The sequence below is a fragment of the Rhea pennata genome, chromosome 4 (genome assembly GCF_028389875.1).
Source record: "Rhea pennata isolate bPtePen1 chromosome 4, bPtePen1.pri, whole genome shotgun sequence".
NCBI classification, from domain to species: Eukaryota; Metazoa; Chordata; class Aves; order Rheiformes; family Rheidae; genus Rhea; species Rhea pennata.
The window spans coordinates 16,553,100-16,578,758 of record NC_084666.1 but is presented as its reverse complement, the minus strand read 5'-3'; the positions used below and the strand labels follow the sequence as shown (position 1 = coordinate 16,578,758).

At 38.0% G+C, this 25,659-nt stretch overlaps 2 protein-coding genes across 2 annotated transcripts in view; both read right to left on the bottom strand.

The window, feature by feature from the left end:
* Positions 1–288: 288 nt before the first annotated feature.
* LOC134140349 (ADP-ribosyl cyclase/cyclic ADP-ribose hydrolase 1-like) lies at positions 289–24,966 on the bottom strand. Its single transcript, XM_062575362.1, has 8 exons — positions 24,725–24,966; positions 10,050–10,179; positions 9,250–9,385; positions 8,377–8,459; positions 6,266–6,342; positions 5,536–5,628; positions 3,600–3,686; positions 289–1,987 (listed from the first exon to the last, which is right to left on the bottom strand). The coding sequence occupies exons 1-8, from the start codon at positions 24,964–24,966 to the stop codon at positions 1,906–1,908; spliced, it is 930 nt and encodes a 309-aa protein (XP_062431346.1). The 3' UTR covers positions 289–1,905.
* The window catches only part of BST1 (bone marrow stromal cell antigen 1), a 27,839-nt gene continuing 27,031 nt past the window's right edge, over positions 24,852–25,659 (bottom strand). The window contains exon 9 of the mRNA XM_062575360.1: positions 24,852–24,954. Within this exon, the coding sequence (XP_062431344.1) occupies positions 24,915–24,954 (40 nt within the window). The 3' untranslated portion in view covers positions 24,852–24,914. The remainder of the gene's footprint in view (positions 24,955–25,659) is intronic.

The following is a 25,659-nucleotide window of genomic DNA, read 5'->3' as shown; positions in this document are numbered from 1 at the left end:
AAAATATGAAGTTCCTTGCTTTGCTGAGTTAGTTCTTATTCTCACAGTTCAAGAAAGGTTTTTCTGTGGAAATGCTTGTAAAATTATTCCATTTATTTCTGACTGCTTTAATTCATGTGAATATCTCCCCTTTTAAAAATAAGTTGCTTATTTTCATATGCAGTCTGAAATTAACCAGAATGTGAAACTGCATTATTAATGTTCGCTATCACCAATTTTATTATGGATCTCAATTTTACAGTCAACATTTTGTATTATGGCATAATAGGTACCAAAGTGAGTGTTAAGACAAATCCTTGACCTATTGTCAGAAATAACCTACTTAAAAGTTTTGGTATGTGTCTGAGTTGTTACACCTAAGCAGTTACACAACAGAGTGCAAATAAAAATACATTTCCCTTAATTTAAACATTAGGGACAAGGCCTTGGGTGTGTCAGGGTATGCTCAGTGCAGGCCCATGTATTACAGGGTAAAGATTTATCTAGAGATGCTCTAAATTATACTGGCTTACATAGTACCATAAGGACCCTTCAGATGCTGTGTAGTCACTAAAATATTTAGCACTGTAGCATTCTGCCTGTTGGATCATGAAAATTTCTGTCTACTTAATGAATTGGCAAATTGCTGGTTATCCTGGCATTGCAACATCTAGGAATATATCCAGAGAAAAGCCTTTTCTCTTGATGTCAGTGGCACTGCATATACGTACTATAGGTGAGGCCAGAAGCTAGCCTCAGATCTTTATTTTCTTATAAACACTGTTCTTGAATAAGCATATGAGAACTGCAAAATAGAAACCAAAGAAAATCAATGAAACCTACTATTTCACTGTATTACAACATGTCCATGCTTGTGAATTACATACTGCAAGTCATCACCTTTCGCCTAAAAAACTCAAGTCAAGAGAGACTCCTTATTTTGGCAACCTTCTGATGTTTCTCTCTTGGATGGCCAAACTGTGGCTTAAGGGGCCATTTATGAATGTTGGAAGGCTTACACTTACTGCTATATTAAGAATAAAATGTAATCCGAACTGCAGCTGTGTTCCCAGAACTGTACTGAGTAGAATTTTAATTGAAATGTCTGAGTCAGTCTTACTATTTTCTCTCCCCAGCTACACACTCAATGTGTTCTTACAGATGCTGGCAGTGCTCTGAGCAGATTCTGGTCTTTGCCTTGGCTTGGCTCAGCTATTTCCCAACTAGCCACTTTCTGTGATGCTCATTAAAAGGTAAGGACAGCTCTGTCTTTTCCACTGTTTGCTTTGCCTCTCAGAGTTGCTGGAGTCCCTAGGAGAAAAGGTCAGAACTGTGTTTGGATCTGCTTGACTCATGGGAGGAGTAGAAGAAGAGAAACTTCAAGTCTTCCTCATTCACTCTCCTGACCTATATAAATTAAAGTAGCTCATGTGAATTTATAATATGCACCACTGGATGATATTGCCTTCTAGGGGATATTCCACTTGGGAACTGCAAGAGTGCAGCATGCTCCAGTCATTTTTCTTCCAGCATTTTGAGAAAAGGAAGCAGAAAGCTGACCCTGGCAAGCTTTGTCTTCACTGGAAAGTCTCTTCTCTATGCATGCCCCAGGAATCCCTGTTCTAATTCCTTTCTCTGTGCACAACAGGAGCTGTGCAAAAGAGAACAAACTAGAACTAAACATCTGTCCTCAGATATTGATCCCCGGCCTTTCTAAAATAATACATGTGTTTGTTTGTGTGCATGTGTACAGTAATTGCACCTAAAATATCACCTGTTACTTGACTGTCATCAACAGCAAGGATTTCTGCTTATTGACTCTGTACACACCATAGTGCTATTTATCACTCTAAACTATGTAGGCACATCTTCTCTCTCAGTTTCACATACAATTAAAGAATGTCTTAAATAGTGTAGAACACTGTTTCATGGAGTTTCCACATTGCTGCTGCAAAGTCTGCAGTCTGCATGGTCAGGATTATTTACACATTGAAGGAGCTGAACTGGCCTGTGATAAGACAAAAAAACCCAGACAAATAGAAGTCATTTTGCATGTACAACAATAACATCACAGTTACTAAATGCAAAAGTCAAAAGTGCATGTTATATCTGTGCTCATCAAGTAGCTGGATAACTTTTTTTAGGTCATGCTGCAGAAAGATAACTTTGGTGTTTGTAGGGGTTGGGTACAAAGCAAGTGACTCCAGAGTAAAGGAATGTGTGAACATACAGCATGTCAGCTACACTATAGAAGCAGAAATAATTATGAAAAAGAAATAAGATACCTTGCATTGACTGTAGAGTTACTGCCATGCTGAAAGTTCAGTTGGTAACCCTTACTGTTACAATGTAAAGCTGTTGCTAAAAATGTCATATAAGTTTAGATTTTTTTCCTGGAAATGCATCCAGTGTGTCAACATTTGAGTTACCTCTGGAAGACACTGTTGACACTGACAAAAGCAAGAGGTGGCGATCAGCATCAATTGCTGTATAGAATAAAAAGCCAGTTGCTCTGCCAACACAGACCCATGTAGTTCTGTTTGCACTGACTTCAATGGAATGAAATAAACTTCTCAGGTCTATCCTGAAGAGTGTTACTATACAATAAGTTAATGATTTTCTTATTTCTCTGTACATAAAATAGTATAATTAACTATCCATATTATTCTACATAGTTGTTAATCTATGTATCAATTGAACTTTGACAGAAAGTCCAATTAGTTATTCTGCCTTAAGAACCAATTGAGGCATAGCAAAAAGTGTTTGTGGATACATTCTTCATGATATGTTACGGGTATCTCCCTATCTTGAGCCACCAGGGAATCTAAATTATTACAGATTTTCGCTTCCTCTCTTGGCCCCCATACAAAGCCATAGGACAAACTTAGCCTGAAATAATTTGCCTTTCATTACAGATGCATGTCCTGGCTTTGTAAGGCAAATGTCTCCTTTGCAGACCAACTTTCCCTTACTTAAAACTAATATAATGAAACTCAGCAGTTTATTGAAATGTTTGTTTAGTCTGGAAATGTTCTTATCAGAGTATGTGTTCTTCACCTGAAAAGCTGTTCTTAACAGGTAATGGTGGATTACAGTAACTAGTAATACTTGTCGTTTCTCATGCTTGGCTCTCTGACAAAGCAGGTGAATAGATAGGAAGCCTAAGCAATAGCAAATGAAGTTAGGACCATCCTTGCCATAATGCATTACCTGCATGCAACAGGGAGGAAAGCTGCCTATTAGTTTGAATTGCCATAGGTGAAAACTTGGTCAGATAAAACCTGTTGAAGGAGGATGGATTGCTGCTTCCCTGAAAGCAGCTGAACATGTTCGATGGAGTTGACCTTTAGGAGTGCAGGGAAGAAAGCAAGCCCCAGATCCAGCCAACAGGAGTTTTGCAGCACAAAGGTAAGCTCCTGAGAAGAGCTAGAAGGAGGCAAACAACTTCACTGCAGATGTAATGGAAGCAAGAGGGGAGTTTGTTCTAGCTGACTGTTATCCAGGAAGCCACAATATAGCACCCCAGAAAATCATATCACAATTGTAAGTTCCCATTTACATGGAGATGCAATGTTAGATTTATGCTAGCAAGCTGCCACTAGTCCAGAGCATATAATTACCTATGATTTTCTTCACAGGTGATCTTGAAGTTTCGCTCTTCCAAGACGCCTTTTAACCTCTTTATGGAATGACCTGAGCAGGACTCACTGGAGAGAGAGGTCTTTTGTTACTTGTGTTCCATGTGTGTACAAGAAAACTCATTTCTACCCTTTGTCACTTCATACTTTATTTCAGGTAAGATTCTTGAAGATTAGATGCTGTTTTTATTTGCTAGTGTGCTAGCATTTCGGTTTGGGAGCTTTGGCTACTACTTGTCCTTTACTGATGGAAACTGCATGATACTCTGTTGTGTATCTTGCAAAAAATCTTTGTGCATGAAAATACCAATGAAATAACTCCTTTCCATTCACAAGTTCTATGTGCTCTAGAACTGCTCTGGAGCTTCTAGTGCCATCTGTCCATAGGAGCACAATATAAGGCTCATTCAGATCTGTGAAAAGACGGCAGGATCAAGTCCTCTGTGTGATCAGAAAGGGCCAAATCATGAAAATCAGCACTTATATCCCAGGTAGAATGTAAGATAGGAGGAAACAGAAAGGAAACACATGAGGAAGCAGGATATGAGAATCTCCTACCTGCTCAATTCAGTCTGCTGGCTGCTACTACTCTTGATAAGGGGCTGCTTCAAGTACTTTTCCATGGGTTGGAACTCTGACTGGGTATTTCTCTTCTATCCAGCTAATGGTTTTCTTGAAATATGGAGGACTGTAATACCCTTGAGATCTTTATCTCTATGCTGAATTTGCCTGAAATAGCTCAAGGCGTCTAATAGTTGTACTGAAAGGATTGACAAATGGATGGATACACAGATGGTGCAAAAGACTTTTTGCCTTGGGATACCAAAATAAAAATCAGCTCCTGGACCTGAGTGTGGGACGCAAATACGGGGCAAGTCCAGGACTGTTTCTAACATACAGAATTACAGGAAAACAGATCTAGATTTTTGTTGTTGACAAGACTTATGGATGTTATTAGTGACTCAGTATGAGACAAAAATCAGAGGATAAAAGGAATAAATATTATTGGAGCTACCCTCTCATTCTCCTTGAAATTAAGTAGACAATACGGAAACTGTTGTGAAGGAGTACTTAGCTCAGGAGAAAGATGGGTAGAGAAGGCTGACAGGACACCAGGTTGTTGGAGCAGTTGAGAAGGAGGAACGGGAAGTTTTTTCTGATGCTGAGAAATTATGGAATAAAGCATCAAGAGCCATAGTGGGAGGACTAAGATATATACATATTTTCCAGCGTCATTTTCTTTATCTAACTCCTATACAGTAGACCAGAAGAAGTATGTCCAGCATGCTGACTACATGACAGAGGTATGCCTGTGATAGATATATTGGCTTCTGTGGCAAAGATGGCCTCTTTGATTTTAGGGCTTATGTTAGGAGAGGGGTTGCAACACTGGATGTCATTTGAGGTCAGTGTCTGGTATGAATAGTTCCACAATAAGTATTTGAACTACATATATTTATTATTAAAAATGACTTTAGCAAAAATGGTTTTTAGCCTGCTGGTTACCTGCTCAGCATACTTATGTTGTTCCCAGGTAAGAAAGATATTCTCCAACTGTTTATCCTTGCAAACTTAGCCTGTTCTATGACTTAAGTGATGCACCCATAATAAGACTCTATAGAGTTCAGTGGAACTGGAAGAGTAATATGGAATTTAAAGGTCATGGGGCTTATTGAATGCAAGGAATGTCATTCTGTCTTAGCCATAACTGTTCAGGAATACTTATGAAAAAATATTAAAGAAAATAATAGAGAAAAATGTTATTCTTTCCACTAAACAGTGTAGGAAAGCAAATGTAGAGAATGTTTGATGAGTTAAGACAGCATCACTATTAGACTGCCATTTTTCAGAACTGAACTGCACTGTCTTCATTCTAGACACAGAGCACTGTTATTCATTTTGTGCTAGCATATCTTACCTTTGAGGTCCACCAATGTCATGCATAAGCCAAATCTGTACTGCAGAGACCTTATCTGGATTTAAGTTAGAGATTTCAATACTTCCAAAAATGCTGTAAGAATTGAAGATGAAAAAGCAAGATGTATTTAGATATCTAAGTGAGATGTACAAAGTATCTTCCCCAGGTACTACTGCTTTTTTATTAGTGCTGCTATTATTCTCAGTGAAAGAGCATTTTATCTTGCCACTGGATTTTCATAGAATATTTAATGATCTTGTGGTAAAAATTTTCTCCTCATTCTTATTTCACTTTCATGATAACTTTTGAAGCTGTCTGCAAACTAAAACAAGATGACAATTTTTTCATCTTTAGTGTCTTTTCTCTTGTCTAGTTTATGGGTTATTGATCCGGAGGGGAAAAATCAAGCCAGCTCAGTGAGTAGTTAGAAATGTGTCATTCATGTGGGTATAACATACTATATAGATCTAGACTAATTGTAATACCAGAGTTACTTTATGCAGTAATAGCATATTGGAGATCATACCTTTAGAAGAATTTAAAATGAGGTTGCTGTATAGAATACTGCTAAGTGGATCAGCTCTGCAACAGCTAAGGGTTTAGATGCATATATGAATTTACCAGAAACCAGTCTGTACCAGGACTCATTGGCAGAGACCCATTCACCAGCATGCAGGCCCCAAACAAATAGTCACAGAGAAACAGGCATGATGGCATGCTGAAAAAATACCTGCTGCTTCTAAAAGCTCCGGTTTCTACTGATCCGTTGAGCATCACTTGAACCACACCACATGCTGCTTCTGCAAACTGAACAGAACAAACAGACATCGTATTCTAACATTACATGCAGTGTCACATCAGGTTCTTGTCTAGTGGAAATTACTGTAACTGCTTTGATGTCATCAGAGCTGATTTATGCAAGTAGAGGATCTGGCCAATATTTTTACCTGAAGATGCCAGTAAAAATAAAAGCTTCTAAAGATTATGGCAAAACTGTCATAAACTTGTATTAAACAGCTACAAATTGGCAGTCTGAGATTGCATGGGACTGCTATGGCAACTCTGCTGTCACTGTTATCTTCAGTATTTACAGGAGGATGCAACTTTCCAGAGCTCTGCTGGCTACAGCTGTGTGATGGGGCTGTTAGCTCACTCAGTAACTTGGAATAGTCCTCAGGCTACTTTAACTCACACTGTGAGAACAAGTCAGAACAGAGATGCCACAGGTTTAAGGTGAGAATGATTGCATATTTGTTACCTTGTGAGTCATGCTCTGTATTCTTTTGTGGTTTAGGATTTTTCTCTCCAGCGGTTCTAGTAAAACTCATCACCGAGTTTTGTTTGATTTGATTTTTAAATTACTGGATCATGTAATCATTGCTCGTTTATTCTTTAAAACTTGTGCCCAAATATTTTAAGACTACTAAGGTTACAACATAGAGTACCTACAATACTCTAGATATATAAGCCATTGGTAAGAGAAAGACTTTTTAAACAGCTTAACACAGATAACTGTACTTATCAAATCCTCCGAGCGCGCTTATGTATAAACAGTGTGGTTCAAACATAGGCTCAAACATTTTATGTACACTAGTTTACTCTCTTTTTTGTGTGAGAAATCTTCTTTTTTCTGTAAATGATAGCTGAAGAATATATAGACGCTTGATTTCCATCCGGAGAGTCATCTATTAATAGTCATATCAAAGGTGAAATCTTCTGAGACATGTAAAATTAAACAGATACAGGAGAGTAGTTCTGGCAGATACATGTTAAATGAGCATTTTGTAAAGCACTGATTCAACAAAGCCAGGCTATATACTTAACTCTCAGCAGCAGCATCTCATTCATGTGATCAGGGCTGACGTGTTCAGATGGGTGCCTAAATAAGGCAGGATCAGCATGCTAGGAAGATGTCCTTTTCAGGTTTATGTTGGCAAGGTGCAGGGAGATTCTCATAATTTTGGCAAAATTCTGTGGCAATGTGTGAGCTGCTCTTCATATTAACATGCCAAAATGTATTTCTTTTTAGGAATTTCAGTTCTGTGATTAGACTAATGTGGTGATTATTGCTATTGTAAGTATTATTTGTAAAGCTCCAGCTGTCTGCCAAGTGTATTCTAGACACTGACATATAGTCTGTCCATAAATAAGAATGACCAAACTGTTTTGACATTAAATATTGTACATAAATATGGGACCTTGGGAATACAAATTTCCAAACCCACTATTTTAACAGCTAGGGCTGAAACTCATGCTAATTATTACTATTCCAGATTTTAAGTCAAAATCTTCAAACTCAGATTTTTTTATGTTATTCAAGAGGGATATGACTTCTCTGGTGACTTGTCAAACACTGCAGAACTCTTCATAGTTTCAAATACGCTTGTATATATTGACTATGACAAAATAGATTTGGTTATGAATCCATTTTTTACCTTTTTAAAAGCATAAATACTTTACCTGAAGTATTTTCTAAGCATGAAGTCAGTCATGACATAAAAATGGACAATGGCTATACAAGTATCAAACTTTTATTGACACCCTGCCTGTAGATGGGTCTGTGGCAGAAGACTTGAGCATTTTTATTCACAGTTAACATGGCTTCAAGGGATGGAAGAATTTGCAATGTATAAATTTGATAACATGATCAAAGCCTGTGATTCCTAACCAATCCACCCAATACAGAAAACAAACCTTAATGAGACCCATTTTTTTCTCTAGATTTCCACATTGTAGATGAAATGTTGATCCCAGTATGTCAGCCCGTGATTTTAACAGTGTCAAGATGTAGTGTCTTTCTGCATTCTCAGAGTAGCTAGTTTAGTTTAGTTTAGATCTTACCATCTTGGATGCCTTTTTCCAGAATACAGAGCTAGGGTTGCTCTCACATTCGCTCCGTTTTGGACAAGATTCGTAGTTGATTCCTGAAAAGAAATAAATATATAAAATAACTAAGTTTAGAGGGAATATTGTTAACATGTTAATGTGACTTTGAGAGCTATTTAACAATAGCAAAAAGATTTGCACCTGTCAAAGCAAGAAGGCCATATGAGGAAGAATTATAAGAGGAAAGTTAATTTGCATATGTTTGGAGGTCTGCCTGTTTGCTCATACATATTTCAGTCAGACAGTTGCAGGACCTGTATGCAAATAATTCCCAGTAAACTGAGTATGGGAAACACAGTTTGAAATGTGAAAAACAGGTTGGACAAATGCTGTCTGATCATGTTGAAAAGCTAAGCTTTGCCCAACATTTTTAGTAACTCCAGCCTACTTTAGAACTTTGCTGAGCCTTAAACACCAATTCAGAAGTAACATGGGTAGCAATAATCCCAAGGCACCTATACGCCATTCCAGTCACTTGAAGTGGCCAAAACTTGGGATGTTCCTGAAGGGGATTCTTCAATTCTAATTTGTCCCAAAGGACAAATCACTGGAAGGAACTGAGTGACCTAGGTAAGCAGGATAGATGTGACCATTAGTTGAAGGACCAGTTTGATGTTTACTAGCAGTCAGAAAGTACTATTTTTTGAATCAACATGAGAACTCTTCCTTAGTCTTTCATAACATGGGACAGAAATGGTTGAGGTTTTAAAATAAATTACAAGAGAATATTTTAAGAAGGACTGTGTTTTAGTCTAGATATAGATGAGGAAAAGAATAATCTGGAATATTGATGTTGATATTTGTAATGTAAAAAATAGGTTTTATTACCTGGGGCAGAGGGGTCTCCACACCATGAAATCCTGTCAGCCATATAGCCCAACAAGGTATCCTCCAGGGTAAGGAAATTGTGATTGGACTTTGTATAACGATGAACGAGATCATTTGTCTTGCTCCAAAACAGTGACTGTGAAATAAGGAACATTGTGGAATAAATGACACTGATACTAGAGCTGGTCAGGAAGTTTTCATTAAAAAAAAATGATAATGAAGGAGTTACAGTTTTTATTGAAGTGTTGCAAGTTTGCACTAGCAGGTTAGTTTCTATTCCTTCAGCCCATTCCAGCTCCCATTTCCAAAAACTTTCTGGATGGTTATTTTTGTGGAAATGGACATGTTCAGCCTGCAAAGCGTTTTGAAAGAAAAGTTTTGATCAGTTCTCATAGTATATATACTACTAATTTATTGGGTGCTTTTGAACTATGCATGGAAGAGTAACTTTTTAGAAGCAGTGCCCTCCTAACTGCACGCTTGCATATTCCATTCAGTGAGGTATATGCTTAGGGAGCAGGGACATCCCCGTAACTTCATCAGGATGACCCCAGTATTGCCCTTTGAAGCAAAGCCTTGTGCACGGATGTTTCTTGGTGATAGATAGCAAACAGGTTTACTTAGTTCCAAAGGTGATAACAGCAGAACAATTGCAGTAAGCCCAAGCACAAAATATCTGCCTTGTCGACTTAGAGACACTCACAGTAATTATGGAAAAGATACATCATTGTAGCAGAGTACAGACAGGTAGTCCAACAACAATTCTACCTGTATAGCCCACCACTCATTATAACCATTACCTTGTTGCAGGGTATAGGATGACTTGCTAGCTCCATTAAAGGCTGATAATCTTCTGCTGTAATATTGCAGGGATTCTTGTAAATGAATGCATGCTTTAATGATTCCCATATTTTTAGACAATCTTTATCTCTGCCAAAAGATTAAAACATAGTTAATTAGTATTTATGAATATTTATGACTGTGAAAGAATTGCCTTCTGTCATGTTCAAACACTGTGTATTACATTTTAAGGGAGTTATAACTACGCTCAGGCACTAAAATAATTCATCCATCAAAAAAGCTGACTATCTTCAGCAAATTGAGTATAAACTGAGGAATGAGCAGTTCTAAAACCTCTCTCTCTCTTGCATTTTACAGTGATGATTATTGTAATACCTGAGTGCACTTCATGTTTATGTCCCTTAAAAGAGATTTGCTGACACGACATAATGAGAAGATCAAATTTCTTGATTATTCATATTAACTCATGAGAAGCAAATGTGGCAGAATATAGCTTGTACATTTTACAAGTATGGATGAAGCACTGCCTGCTGAGATATAGTTATCCAAAAATACGTCAGTGAATCTCCCCATGGAGCATACAACCATACCGAAATAATATAATAGCCATACTTTTATCTAACACAGAAGTAGAAATCTTGTATTTTGTACTTCATATTAATTTTCATTATGCATTAGTTTGCATCTATGGACTTTACTGGAGTTACTGCTGATTTGCACAGGTATATTTGAGATCCTAATCAGGTACTTCATCTTCAGTCTCTACCTGGTCTTCCACTGCTTTACAGATTCTGGGCTTTTGCTTTCACTGGTGTGAATCAGAGGAATCCTCCTAAAATTATACTGGGGTAACTGGTGCATGCTCAACTGAACCATATCACCTCAATCTCCATTTGTTTCTTAAGATGTTGCTTCATCAGCTCAGTCATCAGCCTTGGAAATAAAACACATCTCTGCTGACAGAGCAGAGGGCTCCTTTTGTGCTATCAAAATGAAATTTGTTGCACTCTGCTGGCAAGAGATCATATTGCTGTGCCTGCACTGAAATAACGGCATGCTTCCTTTCTGAAACTCTACCATAAAAAGCCTAGGACTGCTCAGGCAATCTGCTTTCTTGTATTTGAAGTAATGAATGAAAATGTTACATTAAGATAATTTGTAGTTATTGTCTGCCTAGTATGTGTTTTCAAGGCTGTCTCCCGTAGGTGCACTTCCCTTCTCATATTCCTGTAATTTCAGGCCCATTTTGAAAGCCTGTCTCTCTTGTTGCATCTCAATAGCAGTATAACAGAGATGTTACTACTCACAATTCTGCATCTCTCTTTTCCCTATTTTTATGCAAATTTTAAAACGTTGATTGCTTTGTCCTGCAGTCTGCATGCCTGAATAGAGTCATTCTGACCATCTTTGACTCGTCCTTTTTTTTTCTTCACTATCTGTAATCATCTCCCAATGTGTTCCCACTAAAAGCTCTTTGAAGAATTAGTTTTGTCTTTTGTGAAGAAATTAATGCCCTTATAGCATTATAAAAATAACACTGATCAATTACTATATAGCAGACACACAGCTACAGGCTTTGTTACCAAGTGGTACCCAGGTAGCATGTAGGATGTGGAGTGTGATAAGTCTTAAAAATAATCTTGAAAGTATTAAGAAAAACAACAACAATTCATTTAGGATTTCAAAGCATTCTGCAATGCTCTTAATCCTCACCACAGATTTATGATCTAATTCCTATTACTTAAATTGATTATGATTTCTATTTAGTATCCGTTTGAGCATCAGGAGGGCAAAGGGGAAATACTGAATTGAGTTCTTCATATTATATAGGCTTTGTCTAAACTATGGTATCTGGAACTACTTCTCAGCTCCTGGCCATTTTCTGACTGTGCTGAGATGTATCTGGATGTTAACTATCTTCCTTCCATTCCTAAACCTTATGGTAAAGAAACATCACACAAAGAGAAGGTCACTCTCTACTTGGCTGTGTCCTGAAGGGAGCTACAGCACCTGACAGCATGACATAACAGAGGAAATGTCTCTATCAAACACACTAGATGGGGCTTGGGCCAGTACCATGTCAGGAAGGATGAGGCAATCCATACCAAGGTGTCCTGGCATTCCTTCCTTCCGCCTTTATTTATGTAGTTACAATTCTAACTTAGTGTTGCATGTGATATCGGTTATTTGGTTCAAACTAATTAGCATGCATGCTTTTCCTTATTTGGCTACTTTTGATTACAACAGTAACTTTTATTTTATGACATACTCCTCCTTTCCACACACTGCAACAATTCTCACTTCACGATTGGCCACAATTCCTCTGCCCTAAAGTCTTAACAACACCTCTTATGATACAACTGGCTACTTTTTTGCTCCAGAGTTTTAGTACTCTTATTGTCATGGGTTACAATTTCTCTCTTCAGTCTTCTTCTATTAACTTCTCCTAACTGATGCTAACTACATTCTCACAACGGCCAGTAGGCCTCATTGCCAACTTACTTATGCCAGAGCCCATGAATACAGCTGAGGAAGGGGCAGAGGAACATGGGAGGTGTTGGTGCCCTTGGTCTCTTGGTCTTTCCACAGCAGGTTTGTACCCCAGCTTCCCCACTCCTCCTGACTCTCTGTGAAGGGTCTATGGCAGATACATCCTGGCCTCATTCCTTCAGCAGCAAAACTCATTATGCTACTGAGTCTAGCTGTGCTCCTACAGTCTGATTTTACCGATTTAAAACTTGTTTGGGTATTGCCACTGTATAGTGCTGTCTGAAATGCAGACAGACCCTGGCGGGAAGGGATAAGGTAAGTGGAGGTTCTCTGGCAACCCTGGATTACATGCCAAATTTCATTTTGGACCACACCAGTCTGTTACAGGGACAGCTCCAGCCATAGTAGAGATTACACCTCTTGTTTGTACACACTAAACTAACTTCGGATAAGTAAATACTAGTAACAGTGATGATTTTTCACTAGGCTATTGTTTTTATCCAGGAATCCAAAAGGACTTTCAGTTATAGTTACTATAAAAATAGTAAGACAAACTGCAAATGCTCCTAGAAAGCACAGTCATTGCTGTGCTGTTGCATCGTTGTGTCAGGAAGCAGTCACATATTTTACTATGCAAGTAAACTAGTATCTCTTGGACCTTTATTTACTCAATAAGTTGGTTTTCCTAGAGGATAAATCAGAGCAGAATTTAACTTGGGCATATTAAATTTTCTTCTGGAGGAGTTTGTCTCTGGTTGCAAACTGTGTAAGAATCCCATAAAGACCAGCTTCCTAACTTTGGTACTTCATTTAGTGGCTGAGTAGTTGAAAATTCCTCTCAGTGTGACATAGGATTATAACATGACCACACTGAATCAGCCAGAAGAGATGGCTTATACTCATTAAGGGGTGACATTACAGACTAGGCAGCTGTCCCCTTGGCATTGCATAGCCAACCACATCATAAAAGAAAATTTGCAGGAGTTAGCGGTAAGCACTGGTACATCTCAAAGGCATTTTTATAGTTCACAATTTCTAATTTGGCAAGTAATTTGTCCTCCTAGCAAGTTACTCCTGAAATCTCTTATATATAACAGTGATAACAGCCACAGTTAATAGTTGGCTACCTGGTCATTTATCCTATCATATTGCAAAGTCCTGTAAGCTTGGTCTCAGAAGACAAAATATTTTCCAAGAAATCCTAAGAAAACCTTTTAAAAAATTTATTCCCAATACAAAGAGAGATCACAAATAGTAAACACAGTACAAAGCACTTCTGCTACTGTACCATGGTCATGACTGTGAGAAGCATGAAGTAAAAACCATTAGTATGATTCATGATCCTGCTAAGACACCTTGCTTAGTCATGAATTCAAAGCATCAGTTTACTAGCATTTTAAAACACCGAGCTCAGTGCCAGATGATGTACGTAGATGTCACTTATATCAGAGAGAACAGGGTTTATCCACAATCCTAACAGAGCTGAGAAAAATTTTGTATGGTAGAGCTTAGCTTTTGAATGGGGGAAGAAGCTCTTCCATAACTGGTAATCTGTAGGTTATTTTTATTTGCACCACACAGAAGAAAGCTAAGGTATCAAGATGGACTTTTACAGAAACTAATTCACTCCAGTATTATTTTAGAAAACAAAATACAGATCTTCAAGGTAAAAAATACATGCAGAAGCTAAACAATATTTTATTTTTACTATCCTTACCTATTAACATTCACGTTTTTACAGCAGTAAAAATAATTCATTGATTTGCTGTTGCCAGGCTATTTCTCTGATATGAATTGCAGGTTGTGCCTTACATCTCAAGAGCTTACGAGTTGCACAGAATTGTATTTTAGTTGATATATAAAAAAAAAAAAGCGAGAAATCTTTAGGATTTGTTAATCCCAACTCCAGGAGGACAGGAAATCTTTCTAGGCTCACTGTTGAGGTTGACATTACAAAGTTACACCTGCCCCTTTTTCTAGCACAGGAAGAAAATGTTTGTCTGATGTACAATATTTAACCAACATTCAGTGAAAGTAAGGGCAGAGACATGCTGTAGCTCAGGGCTTCCTGAAAACAATACAAGAGTTTTATTGGCAGTTACTATGCTAAAACTTCTAGAAAAAAATACTTCCAGGTTGAAACAAGCACACCTTCCTTGCCAAAAAATGTCCAAGAAATAAACTGCTTTTTTAATGGCTACTTTGAGCCACAGAGATGAGTAACTCACATGAAGCCTGTTGGAAAAGTAGCTTTACCTAGCTCTATGGCAAAGCAGTTTTACTAATCTGACCTCCAGCTTTCTGCTCAGCCTGGTGTCCATCCTGCCCCAACTCTACAGCACGGGCTGTTTGAGGTGAACACCCACTCAAAGTTTCTGTCATCTCTCTTTGAGCTTCTGATAACTCTCAAACATGGTTTGCAGGGAGGGTTAGTAGTTTTTAGTAGACTCATCTAGTCGAGCAAAAAGGTGAGCATGTTTTCAGACTTGACATGCCAAAATTTATCAGGATACCTTTAAGGACTTCTTGCACTATGCGGAACTGGTGCAAAAGTAGTTGATAGCTCCATTTTCAAATGGAGCATAAGAAAACATCATACAGTTAAAAGCTACTGTATTTGGGGTTGTTTAGGAAACTTCTAAGATATATTTTTTATCAGAAAAATCCCAATCCATTAAATCTGAAATCTTTCATGTTAGTGAAATTCTTGGAAAGTTCTCGGATATAGAATGGGTTCATTTAATTTAATTTGTTTTGTTTATAGAAGAAAAAAAGGAGGGGGAGAGAGAGAGAGATTACTAGTCTACTGGTCAGTTAACTTCAACTAATTCAGATACCAGAGTCCATGGTGAACATACTTATGTACTGGCCTGCTGTGGGACTTGTATCCAATTTTTCTCTGTTTTTTGTTTGTTATGTTTTGATTTGTATGCTAATTCTGCTTCAAGCAGATGTGATATCTCTATTTATATTTGCATAATAGAATTCTTTCTTGAAGGCTAACTTTGCTTATGATGAAATATTTAATGCCTTTTTTTTCTGCTACAGAATCTGAAATGTTTAAGGCAAATTTATTAAGACTTAAGTGTACACAAATTTTATGTTTTGTTTTTTCAGATACCATTTTCAACGAATGAAATTTTGGAAATGCTGGTAAATGTGAAATAATAACTAATACTCTTAAATGATGCATTGTGAAACTTGCTGTAAAATTAGGGTTTGAATCTATAACCCTTTCTCAGCAGAAAGTGAGGATTGCAGGACCAGGCCTTATGCCCTTTTGGAAAGAGAGCCCATGTATACTGCACTGAGTATAGCATCAAATAATGGCTGGGATACAAATCGAGAAACATTAAAACTATGTTTCCTTATTAAATGCAAATATTACATATACTGCACAGCATATCCTAAGTTTGTCCTTACGTTTGGGTTTAAGCTATATTTTCCCATGAATTTAAGTATTTCTGTCCATTTGCCTTTTTAAATGAATATCACAATAATCTATCAAATAGAAACTGAGGCCAAGAATTTTTCCATTAGCAGCTACTCTAGAGCCAAACTTTAATATGTGTATTAGAAAAATGGACAGCTTCTGCATCATTATCTCTTGCGTATCAGTACATTGGTCTGGCTAACCTTGAGAGAGTATCCTTTCACTTAAAGAAATGAGTTAGCACTGAGATATCTGGGAAATCACTATTAATATATTTTTTTTCTTTAATTTGTAATTTTATTTTTTCTTTAACTAGACATGACAAGGCAATTGCATTCACAATTGAAATTGATTTAATTGGTATAATATCAAGCATGGATTTCATCCCTGGTGGTTCAGATACTCCGTAAACAGTGTTGTTTTTAATTCAGCACTGACCTAGCATCAGTTAGATGCTAAGAACATTTTATGAAGGGCATTGCTTCCTTGGTATATGTTGCCTCTAGTTTTTTACTGAAAAAGAGGACATGCTTAAAGTAGGAGACCCATTTTAAATTTAAATTTACAGATGAAAATGATCTTCTGTCTTTGTTCTGGAAAACTCAGTCAGATCTGATCAGATAGTTCAAACTACTCCAGCAGGGAGGAGAAACTTCTCTAGTGAGACATGGTTTCCCCCATATTCAATAGTGACTTTTCCAAGTTCCTGAGGTTTTCTTTCTAAAACATGACAATCTCTTCAAGCCAAACTGAGATTTTAATTGCAGTGTCTGTGGTGAGGCTCTGAAGCTGGAGCTGTGAGTAACCCCTAGAACTGAAGGACCTGTTACATAGTTGGCCTCTAGGGATTAAGACTCACAGGCCAGACTGTCAGCAGTCGAAATGTGGAAAGCTCCTCTGTGGAGACTCTGGCTTTCATCTGGAAAGCTGCAGTCCAAACGACTTTGACCTGTGGCTTTGACCTGTGACTCTTTGCCGACAACTCTTTAAATAGTTAGTGACAAGTTTTAGAATTATATCGGAGCTCCTCAAATACATCAGAACAATTCACAGTCTGCTAGGGGGTCTAAGCCATTACCTTAATCTGTTAAAGATCGAAGAGCATGTGTTTTAGAACAAGATCGCATATCAAAGGATCTGAATGTTGTAGCAATACTTCTGTTTTTAACAGACTCACCTATGCTATGTATCAGATTATCTGGCTCTTTCAGGTGAATTGCTGCAGGTGTAGACGGCAGTGCTATTTGTACTTGTATTTGTTTCTATTTATATTTTCATTTGACCTTTTGAGTAGCTATGTCTTTATGTTGTCAGAAATCAAGCACTGAAACTTATTTTTATGCTTGTATTGAAAGGTAGCCTGCTGTAACCCAGAATCTTTTTGCTACCTTTTTTCCCTATGTATTTTTGTTTTTCCTTCTGCTACCCCTTCCCTGCTTCAAGACTTACCATGTCTCACTGTCAGTTTGGAGAAGTTATTTGGAGTAGTTGCAGAGTCCAACCCAAGCTGATGAAGTTAGTGTTCCTGCAGTCAATTTAACAAGTTTGTGAGAGGAGTTAAATGTAAAGTGAATACTGCCATCAAGTGGGAGAAAGATATCATCAGGTATTACCAAAGAGCTCACTGACAGTTCTACTAAATCTCCAATCTGCTGACCTGTGCTGGTCCTGCTGACACATGCCACCCTTGAATCAGGGAATGTCTTGACTTACTGGGGGTGTGTTCTGCCCCATCATCCAGGTCATTAAAGTGTTAAATAGATCGTGCAAATAAAGCCATTTGTTCCTGCTAGTTTGCTCTAGAACTAAAAGTCGTCACTGTAAACATTTATTTTTTAAAAAAGTACAGTTTTTTTTTCAAAGTAAAAAGGAAAATTAAATCCTTTGTAGTTCTATGTATACTAAGTTGAGACACTTTAGAAGTCTTCAATACATTCTAATGGCATGCAGTACTAGGTAGTAACATGATACTCTTTAAATGACTGTGGTTTGGTCAAAAGCTTTTCTTACATAAGGCTTATGTTCTTAAAAAATCAAACGTCAGTAATGTTTGAGTATGATGCCATGATCATATAAAATAAAACTAAGTCAATTCCATTTAAATAATATGCCATTGAACTAACTGCAGAATTAGCTTTTCTGCAATACTGAATCAAATCATGGCTGTTATGACATGGCATGCTTGATGTGAAAGAGTTAATAAGCAGTGAACAAATGCAAAGAGACTTAATTAAAAATGTTTTGCATAGCATGAAGGCAGAATGCAAAAGTAGGCACACACCAAAAAACAAATTTCTTTCTAGAATAAATTATACTGCAAATACAATAGTACCTCACAGAATCATGGTGCCATTCTTTTTTTCTTTTCTTTTTTTTTTTTTTTTTTTTTTTTTTTTTTTTTTTTCCCAAAATGTAGCACCATCTCCAGAGACTGCAATGGAACGAAAAGGCAAAAATGCATTCAAAATCATGCAGTCAGAACAGAAAGCTCTCCTGATTGTGCACCAGTTTTTACTAAACTTAATAGAACTATAGACTATTAAATTTTTTATAATGGGAATTTGCCATTGCCTTCAAAAGCAACATTATTTGGTCTAATTACATTTAAGGGGAAAATCTATATTGTATATCCACAACATTGCATGAAAAATTTATTGGAGTTCTACTGAATTGTTTTTTTTTCTTGAAAATCTTTATCACAGGGTTTTTGCACTGCTTAATCAAACACAGTAAGATTGTTGGGCCTATAGATTCACATATTTTACTAAACTGGCTACTTGTCTCTGTGCTTGTTGCTATCTCATTGGCAGATGCCAGGCAGAAAATAAGCCGACTTAAACTCAGCCATTTTTAAATCGTAGGTCCTTGCAAGTGTGGCTTATTTTGAGTGGATCAGCGAGAAATAAGGAGACATCTGAGTAGGGTAGGAGTAGTCTTCATCTGAGAATGAAAAATCTTTTGAACTGCAAATGTTTAGACTAACGAAGAAGCACTGTTTGTGTTTCAGGGCTCAGGGACTATGACCAGCATATAAATAATGTTTCTTAAGATAAAGTCATGGCAGGATTTGAGTAAGGTGTTCTAAAACCATTTTGATTATACCAGGATTAAATTAATGTGCATTTAAATTTGTATTGCATGAAAACTAATGTGGTGTCAAGTGTTCAGTTAGCCACAAGAGGGAGTCTGTATTACTGGGAAAGAGGACATGAAGTAACTTAAAGTCAAATCCTTCAAGTGTTGGTGTCTCTTTTCCAGACAAAAGTACAGCACATATCGATGGCTATTGTTGATAGGTTTGGGAATTTTGCAAGACTAGAGAATGAAGAACTTGCATCTTTTGTTAATAATTAAAAAAACATTAATATTCTTTTGTTAATACTCAAAACACTTCTGAGCTGTGATAAACTATTGCTTTGTCTTTGTCTTCTGGCAGCAGTCCATGATTTCTAAGGAAGCTGAAAGGAAGTAATACTAATCTTTAATGGGATTATGTTGCTGTGCAACTCTATGTGCAGGGAAGGAAAATACCCCTAAAGCCTGCTGCTATACCATCAGCATTTTTTCCTAGAAAACCATTATTAGAGGCATTTGGCCTTCACTGCCTGTTTCTTCTAAACTTTGGCACAGAGAGAGTTCACACAGAAAGAATAACTGAAGAAAGTATATGTGTGCAAATTATTCTTAAGCACCATGTAGTCTCTATCCAGGAGTATATGACAGATGAGAGTAATCTGAACAGCAACAGAAATAATACTAAGGGCCGTATTTCACACAGGCAGTTAAAATTATTAGAAGTAAGTACTGTATGTAACAGTAGTGAATTATTCTTTAGTAAGCAACTGCAATAAGGTACTGAAACTTTTGATGATTTTGGAGAACAAGCAAACTGAGGGATAAAATTGGATTACCCATAAGATGTTTACAAAACTCCACTGCAGTCTGCAACAGTCTTTCCGGTGGCCTTATGGGTCTTGGATTCTGACCCACATTTCGATTTGGAACAGATGGAGTATGAACAGAGCATGCTCATTGCATACTACATACAGAGCTCTGCTCATGTGTCAGGTATCTTCTAGCGTTACTGCAGACATAACGTTGAAGGTGTGCACCAGCATGTCAATGGTATTGTCACATGACTTACAGCAGTGCTTAGTGGGACTGCAGACTCCTGGCCCCTGTTAAATCCATCCATGAAGCCTGGGAATGTTAGAAATTCCTATTAATATAAGTCACCGATCCACCTTTTGCTTCACATCCAGTCATCTGTTTTAATTTCGAAATACAGCAGTCCAAAATGTAGTAATGATCACACTTACTAACTACTGTAACGAATATATTGCCGATATCAAAAACCTGAATATATTATCAAAGATGGAGCATAGATTTCAGTGAGTTTTGTATAAAAACTTTTTAATATGCATATTCATGAATGCAACCAGATCTTGTAGTTCTTGCTCATTCCATGCCCTGTCTTGTTACATTGCAAAATGTGCCCAATGAAGAAGTGGGGAGGGCACTTCAGGGTTTTTGTGGGGAGTTTTTTCATTAAGTGAGATTCTTATAGCTTCTTTTATTAAAATATAAATGTAGATCAGGTTGGACAGCAAAACTGGTTCAACACAAAAGCAAACTGAATGATTGTATCTCCTCTTCTAATCAAGCAGAGAAATAGAGACTGTCAAAGCTGCTTATAAGCATATATATTTTAGAAAATTAATCGTAATACAAGATAATAACATCACACTAGCTTGTTACTAGGCATAGTAAAGAGAGAAAAAATTGTATTTTGTATAGTTTATCAGAATCTGTATTTGCAATAAGGAAAATGTAGTGTTTAAGTGACTTTCAAAGAGGTACAAATGCTAAGGAAAATTTCTGATTGGACAGCCAGTGCTAAGGACATTTTAAATATTTGAATGGTCTGATGCAAAATACTTTTTTAGATTACCAGTAGATAATGATTGTGTGCCTTAAAAAGAACAACCTGTTGTAATTTATCACTAGGAATATTTTAAAAGTTGCATTTCAGGTCCTCTGATGGAATTGTGTCAAATGTTATGTCTATTCTAGTTGTGGAAACTGTGCCTTTGTTTCTACATTTGTAAAATACAGATAATGATATTATCTGTAAAATGTTTTATTCTACAGTTAAAAAGTGAGCACATATAACGCACATACCCTTACAATATTTTATGTACATATACATGTACGTATATTGTTAAAGGAAAGGGAAATTAATACACACCATGCTTTAAAGGAGAGGGAAATTAATACACACCATGCTTTAAACAATGCTTGCAGCAGGGCCACATTTAAAATATTACAAGTATCAAATTATACAATAACAGGAGTATAGTACTGCTGTTAAACATGAAAACACACATGGAAGAGAGATGCACAAGTTAAGGAAATGATTGTCAGCACAAAGTTACTGTAATATTTGGAATTGTTCTAGATGCTAATTGAAGTAAAAGCAGTGAGCTATGTTTTGACTAGGGGGGAGATTAAGACCAAAAGACTGATCGAGGTCCCTTCAGGCATACATTAATCTCTGAATCAAAGTTGTAGGATGATGAGAGCAGTTACACTGAGGCTTAATGCCAACATTTTGAGCATTTGCAGCAAATGCAGAGATGTGAAACCAAAAAGTACTTTTGTATTAGTTGAGCTACTGCTTTTGAACATTATGAAAGTAGGAAGCGATGGCTTAGCCAGGAAACCATGAAAGTCAAGATAAGCAGAAGTGTTTGAGTTAGACTCAAAGGATAACAAAAGGGTAATCAAAAGAGAAAAAAAATATACAGACTATGTATGCTTGTGGTGAAGGATAGCAGATCTGGATTATTCTAACTGTAGAACGGCAATCAATAAGCATATGTGGTAAAAGCAGAAGGAAGGAAAATGCCCAAGACAACTGGAGATCTATTGGTGTAAACTAAGTTATATCCAATATTTTAGAGCAAACCTTTACAGACATGATGGTAAGTAAAAATAAGAGAAAATGTACATGAGTTTACCAAAAGCAGAACTTTTTAAACAAATGCACATGTTCGTGTAAGATTAAAAGGGCATAAGCAAACTAAAAATAAATTTATGGGAAAATTAGAAGAATTACAGCCAAAGCGGTGAAGTTCTCCTAGTCATGACAACAAAAGGCCTAGCTGAGTATAAGACACAGCATGATCAGCTTATAAGCCTGTCTGAGTTTCTTCAGTTCCATTTTTCTATTCCTTTTGTTTGATTAAGTACCCAAAGATCTCATGGAATGTGAGATATAAGGCCTACGTTAATGATAAAGGAACATAGGATGAAAGACAGGGATCTGTGATGTGGCCCAAAGGCACTGGCTTTATAATCAGAAAGTGACAGTGATAAAGGTGGTTGGTTACACTGCATGCTACCCTGATCTTGGTAGGATAGGAAAAGATGAATCTAAAATTAGATTCCTAGAAAAGGCAGAACCTATGTTTTACTTTTTCTGTTCAGGAACCTCCTGAACATTTCAGGTGTACACAAATGAACATTTTTGCTTTTTCAGTGATGTCTCTCTCACATGCAATTCACATGGTTTTTTCAATAGGTAAAAAAAAGAGAGAGAGAGAGAAAAGAAAAAAAAAGTGCTACTATAGAGAAGTAATTTAAGCTAAAAGAAAGAAAGAGCGCTCAGTCCTCCTGAAGCTATTAAATGTTGTTGGATTCAGAAGAGCACAAAATGTTATGCCTTGTAAAAACAGCCATTTTAGAAAACTTATGACCATGGGTTTGTGACTTTTTAAAAACTATTCTTGAAAGCATTTTTTAAGCAAATTATTCCCAGCCATGTTTGTGGTTCAGATTCAGACTGTACTGTGAATGAAAACATGTGTGAAGCTGGCTAGAACCATGTTTATACAAAAGTGATATTTTATATCTTCAGCACTGCAGTTTGAATGAAACAAAATGAGCATAAGTAATGAAGGCTATCAGGTTTCCCAAATAATTTCAGATTTAGATATTGAATGGATTCTTATTCAGTAGTACACTTTTAGAAGTATGTACATTATTTTGCAAAAGCTTCAGGAGGTTTTTAATTTACCCATAAAAGTAGCCCTCTTAACTGGAACCACTTAGGTGTTTAAAGTAAAATGTGTACTTAAATCTCTGTGGGATCAGGCCATGACATTTCTTGTGTCCATTTCTCTTCAAATAGCACAAATCAGCTTTTTCATACAGGATTCTTTGCTCTGGAAACAGGCCAAAAGAAGTCAAAATCCAAGCAAACTATGTTTATATTTAAGCTTTGTTTTCAGCTTAATGTCATGAAAATGTGAAGCGGCAATTAGCTTTTTAAGTTAAAGCCCAGGAATGCAGTATTACTGGGGCAAGCTGTGAGGCGAGCCCCCGCCTTGCCTCGGGCTCAGCTCGAGGCAATAGTTATCTCCAGCAGATGACGACCATTATTCAGGACACAAAGCAGGGTGGGTGGTGACACGGCAGCCCGTATCCTCCCTACTCCTTTCCCTGGCTCTCCAGGAGGAATTTTCCAGGTTTTCAGAGGAGAAAAGCTTTTGAGGATGAGCTGGAGAGAAGGGAAAGAGAGCTGCTCTGATCACAGCTTTGTGGCAGAGAGCTGCTACATGGGCCAGGAGAGCTGCACGTGGAGCTTCACCTTAGTCAAGCCAGTTTGCTGAGCTGAAGGACACCAGCGACAAGAATTACACATATGAAGTCTATGTTAGTAGTTTAGCACCTACTTTTCTTTCAGGTTCACAATCTCTTTTTGTCCACCCTTTTATGCCTGTGCTTCTCTAACGGTTGGCTGCTACCGCAGGGGAGGTCTTTGCTCGTTTCTGCCTGGTCCCCCTCCTCTCGCCCCTTCCTTCCAACACTGTGCACAGTCCCTTCTCTGCGTAGCACTGGTGGATCGGTGTGGGCTCAAGGATTTGTGCTGGATCCAGCCCCAGGTGTTGGATGTCCCCATTGCCTGCAGGGGGACCCCTGGTTCTCCTTATTCAGTACTCAGCCTTTCCCCGCTGGACTGAACCACCTGCACATGTGTTCTCGGCCCTAATACGCTGTTGCAGACCTGAGCCTGAGGAACCACCTGCTGCAGGGTAAGAGCCGTCGCCTGCTCTGCATCGCGGCGCTACACACGTCGGCAGGCTGAGTGGAGACATTTTGCCTGGGATGGCTCATGCTGACACTGTAAGCCACCTGTGTTCCCCCGTGAGAGGTCTGTGTTGCTGGCAAGGCACACAAGAAGTCTTACCCATGTGTTAATAACATCTGTTTTGCATTATCCCAATATATTTCCCAACACTTTTCTAACACACTTACCCATCCGCTAACTCTGTGCTTAACCTTCTCCTTTTCTGTGTAACATTTTGGTTATGTGAATACAGTGTTACGTTACAGAATTTTTCACAGCCTGGATTTACAGTGAATTGCTTTCACCTCTGCATATCCAAACCTGTTAGAATCCAGCTTATGTTTTAGCTACTTTTTATGAAGTTGCAACAGGTATTTATGGGTGACTTTTGACTGGCACTACACTGCCTAAATTCATTCTGCAGGCAGTTTCCTTAAGAAAGCGCTCAGGCGTAGCCAGTTGCAGTCTGAGTTTGTGCATTTTGCTTTACTGCAACCTTTTTCCCCTGATTTCTCTATGCCACTGCAAACCTGGAGATATGGTTCAGTGGAGACGAAAGCTGCCTCTTTTCTGTTCACTTGAATTATACCACATTATGTGTGACAGAGGTGGTTACTCACCGAAGCTCAGGATAGTGTGCTGTAACATAGCTGTAGCACCTTCCCAGGATGACTTCTTGGAGGTTCCTGGTGGTCCCTCTGTCCTTCCATTTCAGCATTTTTGGACTGCTCTCCTGCTTTCCCCCAGTCAGAGCAGAAGCACCCAAGATGATAGCAACGATGAGGGACACGAGCAGGACCACGACGCCTGCTAGAAGGACGGCGCGCAGCCACGTCCCGGCAGAGCTGGGCTGGAGAGGCATCGTTAGCGGAGCCCGTGAAGAGCAGCAACAACTGCTCTCCCAGTTCAGCACAAAAGTGGCTTTCTAGCGTGTCACTGTGCACCTCCCCCTTCTCGATGGCTCTGCCCTGGCCAGCTCAGTGGTGGGGAGACCAGCCTGACTCCGTGCCTGGCCAAGGGCCCTGCCCTGCAGGCTGCAGGAGCAGGCAATGTGTTAAGCAATATGTAAGTACATAATAATAATTTTTCTGATACTGTTTTCAGAGAAATAATGGAAACATTTCAAGGATTTTAGTCAGAACTGAAGCCTGAGTTTGGGAGTGGCACATCATCTCATCTCATATTAACACTCATGGACATACTAGTTTGGAGTGACAAGAAGACACTTAGTGTCAGTCATGTACCATCCTTAATTTGAGAAATGTCTGACTGATAATTACAGTGAAAGGTTAAGTAGATGTCATTAATATTTTATATATAACTTTATAACATCTATACATTATTTGGTATAGGAAAAAGGAATAATGTTCTGTATACAATAATAGGAATGCAAAAGTTTCCAGGGTATTACCTGTGGCCTGTCTGCTGGCTGCTTGTATCCCCATAATGGGCCCTATCACAGGTTCTTGGAAAGGTGCAAGTGTCTATCTGAGACAACTCAGCAATAATTAGCTCATAAAGAATGGTTTTTTTCCCCCATAGTCCTTCAGTAAGC

Excerpts from the sequence above, each read along its gene's own strand:
- LOC134140349 (XM_062575362.1), bottom strand. The coding sequence starts at position 24,966 with ATGCCTCTCCAGCCCAGCTCTGCCGGGACGTGGCTGCGCGCCGTCCTT. Across the intron at positions 3,687-5,535 it reads GACATTGGTGGACCTCAAAG|TGAGTCCTGCTCAGGTCATT; the intron begins GTAAGATATGCT and ends CTCTCTCTCCAG. Across the intron at positions 1,988-3,599 it reads ACCTGTGAAGAAAATCATAG|GCCAGTTCAGCTCCTTCAAT; the intron begins GTAATTATATGC and ends GTCTTATCACAG.